This window comes from Anas acuta, chromosome 7 (assembly GCF_963932015.1).
Source record: "Anas acuta chromosome 7, bAnaAcu1.1, whole genome shotgun sequence".
Lineage (NCBI taxonomy): Eukaryota > Metazoa > Chordata > Aves > Anseriformes > Anatidae > Anas > Anas acuta.
This window is the reverse complement of record NC_088985.1, coordinates 35,101,625-35,111,892: the sequence shown is the minus strand read 5'-3', so window position 1 is coordinate 35,111,892 and position 10,268 is coordinate 35,101,625. Positions and strand designations below refer to the sequence as shown.

The 10,268-nt window shown below is 38.5% G+C and overlaps 1 protein-coding gene across 2 annotated transcripts; it reads left to right on the top strand.

The window, feature by feature from the left end:
• Positions 1-2,774: 2,774 nt before the first annotated feature.
• TEX36 (testis expressed 36) lies at positions 2,775-8,337 on the top strand. 2 transcript variants are annotated; one of them, XM_068689296.1, is made up of 4 exons: positions 2,775-3,074; positions 3,869-4,000; positions 6,564-6,644; positions 7,976-8,337. In XM_068689296.1, exons 1-4 carry the CDS (start codon positions 2,958-2,960, stop codon positions 8,222-8,224), a joined length of 579 nt encoding a protein of 192 aa, XP_068545397.1. In that variant the 5' UTR covers positions 2,775-2,957; the 3' UTR covers positions 8,225-8,337. The 2 variants fall into 2 exon arrangements, with proteins under 2 accessions (XP_068545397.1, XP_068545398.1); XM_068689297.1 differs by lacking the exon at positions 2,775-3,074 and adding an exon at positions 3,436-3,694.
• Positions 8,338-10,268: the final 1,931 nt, after the last annotated feature.

The window sequence follows — 10,268 nt, the reverse complement described above, 5'->3', positions numbered from 1 at the left end:
ACTGAACACAGTGAAGGGACAGGCTGTCTGGGCATGCAGTGGGGCTTTTGGGTATGCTGAGAGGGTGCAGCGTTAGGGAAACCATGTGGAAACCTACAGGCACCCTACGTACAGGGTAACGAGCTGTGGCATGCTGGCCTCAGCTTGCACTCCAAATTTGGCAGAGGCTTAGCTGTGAAGTGTTAAGCGAATTACGCCATGAATAGCACCCACAGGCTTTTCCACACTCATCATTCATTGTTTTTCTATTACGTGGTATTGTGCCTTCCCTATGCCAAAGCCACAGGTTTTTCATGTGACACCTGCATGCCACAAGAGAGTACAGTTGGTGACTGGTCCAGAAGTTAATTGCACAAATTCTGGCTGGCTGGCATCATCCCCCAAACAATACACATAGAGCCAGTGGGCAGGGTCTGCCTTTCTGTACTGGGGTACTTCTCTGTCCTGCCACTGATCCTCATTGAGCTTGTGGCCTTAAATGTCCTTGAATTTATTCCATTCTCTCAAAATTCATTGAAAATGACCTGAAGATTTGAAAATTATTAGGCAACTTGACAGACTGCAGTTGCATAAGTCTCGTTTCCCTTGTAAACCAAGCTAAACCAGTCTAATGTTGCATATTTTTACTAGCGCAAAGTGTATCTCTTGGCAATAATGCCATAAATAACAGCAATATGTTTTTGTATGAAAACATATGTATACAATTTATTGAAGTTATAACATTCCTTTAAAGTACTATTTCAAAGCAGTTTCAGTCAAACCTTTATTGAATTGGAATTACGCCTACTGCCATTGCAGACAGGAAGAACAAGGAATAATTATTTATTCCTTAGTTTCTTTGGAGTCCATTTATAGTGTTAGGATGGGACTTGTCTAAGTTTCATCTTTAAATTTATATTTTTTACCTTTATTCATATCTTAGTGGAAATCAGCTGTAAATATGTAAGTACTGTAGTCCTTCAGGGAAAAAAAATGGAAAAAAGGGGAAAAACTAAAGAGCTACCACTGGGTATTTAAAGCTAAAGTGCTGTTTGTTTGAGTTTGCAATAATGGGCCTCAAGTTATTGAATCTGAAAATAACTAGAACAGAATGAAAACAAACTGTAGGCTCATTCCCTGTCTGTCACATTCTTCATTATCCTTCTCTGGTTGTTCTGTCACTGACTTCCTTGGTCTTAAAAATAGCATGAGCTATCTGCATAGCCTTGTGATCTGATCCTGGCACACATCAGTACAGTTCATTACACTCAAGGCTGAGAAGACAATGTAATCACCTAAGACTTTCAACACATGTTGATCTTACAGAGTGTTTACAGTTTTTTTTTTTTTTTCTTGACCTCAATTGCATTATCTGGAACAGCTTATTTTTCATACACCAGGTTTACATTAGCATCAACTAGATTAACACCACAGAAGTCTTTTTATGTTGCAATTAAAAGTAACTTACAGCATGGCATCATTAATAATAACATTCAAATTATTGTTCGTATCTATTACCAAAACTTCAGCAGATACCTAGAGACAAAGTAGGTCATTTAAAAGAAAGCCTTGAGAAATGTCAGGATGGCAGCTAGCATTCCCAAATATCATTACCTGTGTCTGATAGTAAGATTGAAAATTTGACTTTGCTGAAGGAACTTTGTAATTTTCTTTAAAACAAATGTCTGTGACTGTCTGAATCATTCATACTTAAGTAATACAAGTACCATATTTTCTGTCATTTAATTTGCTGGCTATAGCATCCAAGTCCCACTGAAATTAGCCTTGAATATCAGTATGCTGGAAGACAGGCCAGTGCCACTTGCCATTCAAGTGTTACCTTCTTGACAGTCTGTCAAGGCTTGGGGGACAAAGTCTTGGTTTGTGCCTAATTTAGTGAGGAGGTAGCCTAGGCTACTGCCCATGAACAGGCTTGTGTAGAGATAAGCAAGGGCTTTGTCTCTGCCACAGTTTTTCTTCCTGTGGAAGAAGCCTTACATTTCAGTCCATTCTCTACTTCCATAAAAACATTACAAATTGTTATGTGTACAAAAACATCTTCTGCACCCATCTAAGGGTCAGTAACAGGAATGAACATACTGGGAATCCTGCAACCAGCAGACAAGTGGCACAGTACAGATCACCCCAAAGCCACCCTTCCATGACATCCAAGCTCCTTTGCAGACTTGTCCCTGCTGTTTTCCCTGACCTACACCCAGTGCTCCTGAGCAGCGCTCAAGGGCCAGGTGTGCTGGCAATTACACCATACAGGTGATTGCAAGTTAGTCCTTAGACCTCAAGGCAAAAAAAAAAAATCCCTCAGGTGCTGTCAGGTTTTTTAAACAAATGTTTAGTGGATGATTAAGATGCATATGTGTGTAAAGCAATTTTGAAAAGTGCCTGAAATTGCATCTTAGAAGTAATGTACCTAGCGTCCTTGGTTTTTTTCTGCCCAAATGACTCTTCAGCTACTACCATTCAGATTGCAAAGTGTCACTGAAGTGCTGGAAGAAGTTAACAAATCATGTTAAAACTGAACTCCATTTCTCCTACATTTGAAGACAGCATTCCCTACTTGTGCTGCATTTTTTCTTACTGCAGCGAACCAGTAAGAGCAGCGGTTTTGCTCATCTGTTGATCAGCTCTTACTGAAATGCCAGCATCACTTGGCAACCCGGTCTCACAAAATACAAAGGCACAACACTAAAAATACGACTTTAATGAGCTTTGCCAACATCTGTTGGCTGGGGCTCCTGCACATAAACTACAAATCCTGCAAACTTTCCCCAGGGCTGAAGGGTTCATGGTATGGAGATGTGACCCCTGCCCACTTTATGGTGGGGCCTCTCCCCAAAACCCTGCACGGGTCAGAGCTGGAGGGGACAGGGGGGGCTCAGAAAACACCCTGCTTTCTCCCCACACTGTCACCATGGAGCTCTGGGGGTTCTTCTCCTCTGTGAGGGGAACAAGTGCCCACCATGGCAACCGTGGTGTGCCGGGGGGTTCCGGCCAGAGTGGCAAGGGCCAGCGCCACGCACGGAGCCATGCCCAAGGGCAGGTGGCCCAGCCCCAGCGCAGAGCGCCCCGGTGCCTGGGTAAGGGGTGGTGGGAGGGTTTTTCTTAAAAGACAAAGCTGCACAGGACTTTTTATTTAAACCTTGGACTGGGTGAAAAGCGATGTGCTGAGGGTGACGTCCCTCAGGGAGGAGAGCCCCCAGGCTGCCCTCCCGAGTCACAGGTGTTTTCGGGGGAAGCGGCACTTTGCACTCCCGGCATTTATGAGGAAATATTGTCCTACATATTCACAAAAACTACACTAACGCAGTCTCAAACTGAGGTTTTTATTTATTTTTTTTATTTTCTTTCAGTTTTCCAGCAATGCTTGAGGTCTTTTACATTTATCCCTAATTGATGGTCTCCTGGGAGATGCCAGCCGACATTTCCTCCAGCTCCCGCCCTCAGCGGCCTCTCGGCAGCGATGGCGCAGCACTTTTTTCACTCCCTTAAGCCCTCGAGCCTAGAATTTCTGAGTCGTTCCCCAAAAGTTTTGTGCTTTCAAGCCTCCTGTCATACAAGTGCAGGAGTAGCGTGGGGATAAGAAGGAAATAGAGACAAAGACGTTAAATGGTTTTACGAGGCAGAGTATCATTATTAAAACAATTTCCGGAAAGTTCCTGCAAAAATAATGTTCTTGTCCATTTTACCGATCCATATCGTAAGTTTTTGGTAGTGCTTGCACTGTGTGTGGGAGGCTCCTGATGCTTCTAAGGGCCGCTAGGTGCTGCTCCAACACCAATAATACAAAAACAACTGGGAAAACACAATTTCGCCCACATTTCTGATCTGATTTTCTTCTTTTTAATTGATCGCAATGTTCACTATTTCCTAGTTTGCTCATGTTGGAGGATGCCAGAGTCAACCTGAGTCAACCACCAGCTCTGCCCTGAAGCAGGCCCGGGACGCGCAGGCGGCCCAGCACATGGAGGGCAGGCTGCCGCCCGCATACAGGGCTCGGGAGCAGGTGAGTTACCAGCTCTGCAAAATTCAGCCTGTTACAGACACTTTCTGCACGGTACCGCTTGCTAAAGTTTAAGAATAGCACTTAGATTTGAGGTAGTTAGCAGGGCAGTTGCAGCTTTGTGCCTCAAGGAGTGAAATGACTGCCGGCAGTGCAAAGGGAGAGATGTATTTCGCTGTTACTTGGCTACAATTTGGGGTACTCACAGTCCTGCTGGTCTCCAGCAGTGCCAGTTACTTTTCCCTTTTATTAGTTATTAAAGCTGTCTGAGACACGCTTGTGTGCCAGAATATATTATGATCGATCTCAGTCCAAAATCTGTGTGTAAAGTAGCCCTACAAAAGCATTTAATTGAAATTTGACAATCCATTTTGAATTGTCAGAAATTGTGAATATTCAAACAAATTATTTTTGCTTATTAAAAAGTTAGAAACTTCCTATCTGAAGCATCGTTGAGGTTTCCTTCATAATGAGAATTGAGATAATTTTGGAAACAATCAGCAGCAATTTTAAATCCTATTTAAAATATTACATTTTCATAAGCACATCTTTATGTCCTGTTTTTATCATCACACTGAGTTTTGCTTTGCTCACCCACTTTGCACACAGAATATTTTCTCTTCATTTTCTGTAAGCATAGCAATTATACTGAGTTCATTTCACAAATTTTGCTATAATGAAGGGCAGAAATGGGCAAGGAAGGAATATTTAAAATGGTAGCTTGTGGCTAGTGAAAAGGAGACAATTGTAACTATACATGATGCTGATTTTCTATCTTTCTGAGGAGCATCTGGCCGTAAACACTGTTTGGAAAGAACCAGGTTAGGTAGATGTTTATCAACACTAGTATGACTGTTTACCTGGTATTATTATGCCTTGTGTTGAGCAACCCTTCACTGTTGAAAAGCATTAGTGGAATTCCTCTCTCTCATTAATCAAGAATTAAAATGAGGTTAGTACTAAGAGTACAAACAAGCATCGAAGGCTAAAATTTGATGTCTTGTGAACAATCTGAGGAGGAAGATGACAAATGTGACATTTTACAAAGAATGCTGATGAGTTTTGGAAGCTCACTGCATGCGAAGCTGGATGTTTCAAATCTCTTTGTATGAGGGAACTCGCTCACTGTGAGGTTAATTAATTATCTAAGAAATATAGTACTTTTTAAGCTTATATTATATCTCATTTATTACGTTACGGTAGGCATGCAATTATTCTGTAAGAGATTTTTGTAAACATTATTTAATATGGGGAATCCTTCCAAGAAATTATATTTAACATGCAACATCTTGATTTTCAATTTTCCTGTAGCATATAGGCACTAGTAATAAACACTACTCCTAAAATGTTCAGATTGATGTGTAATTGCACTAGGAAATTTTAGTAAGTCTAATATTTTACTGTCTTTGAAGTTGTTTATTTTTAAGCACATCCAGAAGAATTTATCTGTTGAACTTAACCAGGCTACGGTCTGCTTGAATCTATACGAGAGAACAAGTGAACGTGTGGTATCTCCCCTCAAATATAGAGAATCTGTCTAGTATACCATATAGGCTAAGATAGGATCATGCAACTGGACTGCAATGCAATCAGGCAAATTCTGTATTTGATCAGTCTTCTTGCTCGGGCAGGCCTTCAGTTATATTTAGAACTAATTCAGGTTTTATCTCATAAAATCCACTTATTCTTGAAACACATTTAAAAATATATATTTTGCTGTTTTACATTAGAATTTCCTCCTCTGTTTGGAGGTGAATATCATAGTTGGAAGATGAAAAATGTATTCCACATGGGTAAAATTAAAAAACACTAGAGCATTTACAGAGAAAATAAAAATCCCAACATTAAACAGGAAAATAATGTTTGAGGAAGAACAGAGGCCATCTAATAGTCCAGAAGAGCTTTCAGTGTTTATTTTTTTGCTATTTTAAAAATATGCTAATGATATATAATAAACAAACTTTAAAAAATAAATATGTTAAATTACTTTTTTTTTTTACAGTTGTCCTTTTTTCTTCTAAAATTCTTGTTTCATTTTAGAGTCTGGATGAACATTATGTTAAAAAATGGAATTATAAATTAGTTATGTGATTAATACCTCCTCCGCTTCCCCTGCAACAAGCAGTGTACATGACATTCAGTACATAAATCATAGATTAATTCAGTTTTGAGGTCCCTTTTGTAGTTCATTTTAATTAGCTTTGGGCTTGCTAGTGAACAAAACAAGGCAATCCTGACATATATCTCGTATTTTGTTGCTTGTATGTAACATTTTTTATTTGAAAATTCATGCTTTTATATTAATCATGTATATGTTCAACAAGTCAAGGGAACACAAATCATCCTGATTATTTTGTAAAAAATAGAAGGAAAAGAAAAAAAAAGAGAGTCCATTTTGTCCCAATAAAATCATGTGTAAATGAAGATTTAACATATGAAAGTGACTTCTGTGTTAGAATGGAGAGCTGTAATTTCAGCATCTGCCAGAATGTAGGAACTAAGACTAGTAGACTCCAAACAAAGTATGTGAAAATTCATTTTTTTTTTCAATTTTTTTTTTTTTCAGAAAGCAGTGAAAAACAACTTCCCATTTTCTTCTCATGACAACAGACACTGCCTACAGAATGTGGGAGAATATTTTGATTTTGTAAGTACCCAACACTGAGAAAAATCAGCAAGATTGTTATCTTTTCTCTACCTTGCAAAAATTATCAATGCTTTAAATTGTGAGAAAAATGTAAATAGCAAAGAACAAACACACTTTTTATTAGTATAGGGATGTGACTTCTCTGGGACTGGCACATGTATACAGCAGCACAGATGGTCATTGAGAATTCAATAGGAACATAAAACTCTGTGATCTGGGTCTCTGACAGGCATTTTCTAGTGGTTCTGCTAGGTATGGCTTAACATGATTTTGTACCCAGTTACATGTCCTATTACTCAGCTACAAGTGATTGCCTTTGGTTTTGGGGAGTTTTAGCCACTTCACAGCCCCACAATTCACAGTCCCACATGTTTGTTTCAGACTCATCTTCATCATAAGTTTAAGCAAAATCCATAGGACACCCACAATATATCTTCATACCTTATTTCCCCATTACCTTATTTCCTTTCCTATTATCTTATTACCTTATTTCCTTCATGCCTTATTTTCCGTTTCATCTCTCTTTAAACAAAAGACCTGTCTAAATGTGTTTCAATGTATGTTGCAGAAGCCACAATTCTGAGATTTTAAATTATTCTGGCTTTACTGTATGTGACACAGGTTCGTGTTTTTCAGCTTTTTACATCTTTCCAGGCAGTGAAAGAAACTGAGTAGTTTACAAGGTAAAGAATAAAGGAGGAAGAAGCAAACTGTGATATTGAAAGCCTCCCTGACTTTGGGCTGTGTTAGACCTAGCTTTTGGGTTTTCATAATTCATTAATACCGAGTAACCTCCATTTCTGTGCACTTCATGCAGTGTCTCACAGTTTTAGAGATACTAATCAAACATAATTTCAAATAAATTTCCTGCAAGCTACAGACTGTGAAATCAGGCTCCATTTCTCTGTGGGGAAAGTTTTGAAGACTCAGATTTCACAGTCTGTCTCAGTTTCTTTGCTGCAGTCCAAACATAAAATTATTAACCTAATTCTCTGGGTTACTCTGAAGATTAGTTTAGCCAAGTATAGCTAAATATCTTCAAGTATATAGTATGCTAGAGAAACACAGAGTGTAAGTGGTTTATTAGCAGTAGTAATGGATGGAAAGTCAACATATTTCCTATTATATATGCAACCAGAAATGTTCGTACAGGCAAGTCTGGCAATATTATTTTTAACTTGCTAAAGATCAACCATGAGTTCTTGAAATTGCTGTGGTAACAGCTTTGTTAACTTCCTGGTGGGGTAGTGACTGTTACAAGCTTCATCTGTGAAGCTGTGATTGTAAGTCATATGTTTACATGAATTTTTCTTTCATTCTTTTTTTTCTAGGGTATGGGCCGGAGAAAGGTAGAACCAGAGAGAAGGCAGCAGAACTCACAGAACTTCTTCCTGTGGGCTCACGAATCAGTTCCTAGCAGTGAGGATGGCTTAACCATTTATCAGACATCATTTGTGAAGGGTCAGAATACTGAGAGCCCATTCTGTAGGCGATACCCAAAACACCACACCAAAGAATCTCGCACTGACAAGTCTGCTCCTGAGAATGAAAAAAACATGCAACCAAACAAGTCATCATAATTATAAAAACACCTTTGTAGCACTGCCTTACATAATCAGAGCCTTTTCTGGAGATCTGAACTAGTTGTCACTCAAATGAATGATGAAATAAACGTGTAAAGTGAATAAAGTGGTAGTGTAGCTGTGAGTTCTTTGAAGTCAGCAATCCTATGTTACTATGAAAACATGCATTACTGTAAAAAAAATAAAAATGAAGAAAAACATTATGAGGAAAAGCATGATTGTACATACTTTTAGAAATACCTGTATTAGGAGAACAGAGGTAGTGACTATACTTGTGTTATTTGATACTGGTTGATCCTCATCTTCACACAAAAGCTCCTTCAGCTTCAGAATCAATGGCACGGCTATACCTCAAGCAGCTGACAGCATCTGTGTTGACAGAAGTATATAATGGAACTGGATCCTTGAGGGTTCACCACAGCAGGGAGCCAAAACTGCATGTTCAGATAGGAGATAAACTTTACTGAAAGGTTTTATGGAGATGAAGGCATGTTGCTAGCCGTTAGGGAAACTAGATAACAAAGAAGCTGAGCATTAGATTGCTGCGCAAAATAACTGTGATGCTTTGTTGTAACACAGCAGTTGTGTAAGTAAACAATGAAAGGATGTGGCAGGCAATGTTTGTGTGCCTGTGTGGTAATTGTAGAAAATGGGATTGTATGTACATATGTGTCATTCATGGCAGTAAGGCAAAAAACAGCTCAAGCTGAAAGTGCAAGGCTGCATAAAAGTTAGTTTCAAGTAGACTGGCTCTGAACAGAACTGATGGTTTTATAGTTACATGTCCCCGAGGAAGTGAATTCAGAACCAATCCTCCAAGCACTCTGCTCCCAGGATACTTACTGACTTTAGTTATGGGAGGCATTGGAGTCAGACCTCCAAATAATGTGTTTTCCTCTTCTGGATCACTTCCATTAATATCAATAAAATAAAAGACAAAACTATGTATCTTAAAACATACTATAAATAAGCTTGTTGCTATGCAAAATATTTTTTTTTCTTTGTTTACAAGATAAATGGAAAAAATAAACTCTAATCCCTTAGAATTTCTTGCACTGTAACAGATGCCAGAAAATGAACTATGTTAAGAAATGATTTCTTCCTTTCAGTAAACAGATACATCTTTTTGTATCGGCTTGCAACGGGTGATCTTTCTGTCTGCCATCAGCATAGATTATATTAGAACATTTCCCCAAACATGTACCAATTTTACGAGCACATGCTGAAATAATAAACTTTTTATATATGAAGTCTCCCTTACTAAAGTTTTTGGAGTATACACACAATATGCAGAAATGCAAAACATCATAGAACAATGTAAAAACAGATAAAAAGCCAAGCAACATAGTGTGATTAAAAAGAATTATTTTTTTTCAAAGACTGTCTGCCTGACAACTCTCGAGTCAGAATTTCCAGAGCTTTAGCCAACAATTTCATCTCCAAACCGATTCAAAACTAATGTGTGTGCCAATCACATGGTAAATGAAGTACCCCATGCTGTTTGGCATGCTCAAGAGGGCAATCTTGGACCTCCATCAGAAGGAAGAAACACATTCTTGCTACATTGGTAATGTTTATCTATGGTTTAACATTACAACTGGATATAGTGAACTAAATTGCTGTAGTTTGTTATGCCTTAAAACACCAGTAGGAAATTCCAGATTTTTTTTTTCACTTTTTTTTTTTTTTTTCCCTCAGATTTTGACTCGAATATAGATTTATTTTAGAAGTAACCGGATTCATCTCGTTACATGTTCTCAGCCTTATGATAGAGATTTTGGAGGAGAAATTGTAGAGCTCATGCAACCTCTGTACAAATTGAAATACACTGTGCTGGGCTGAACAAAACTGGTGATTCCCACATACCACATGCTCTGACTGTGTTTCTTTAGTAAATAACATGAGACGCAATACGCTGAATTTTGAACTGAATGATAAAAGCCCCAGACAAATTCCCCAGAAAGTCATAGCCTTGTATAGTTTGGATAAAATAATTGATTTTATTTCATCCTTTCACAATAATGTCTCTGAGAAGAAGTCC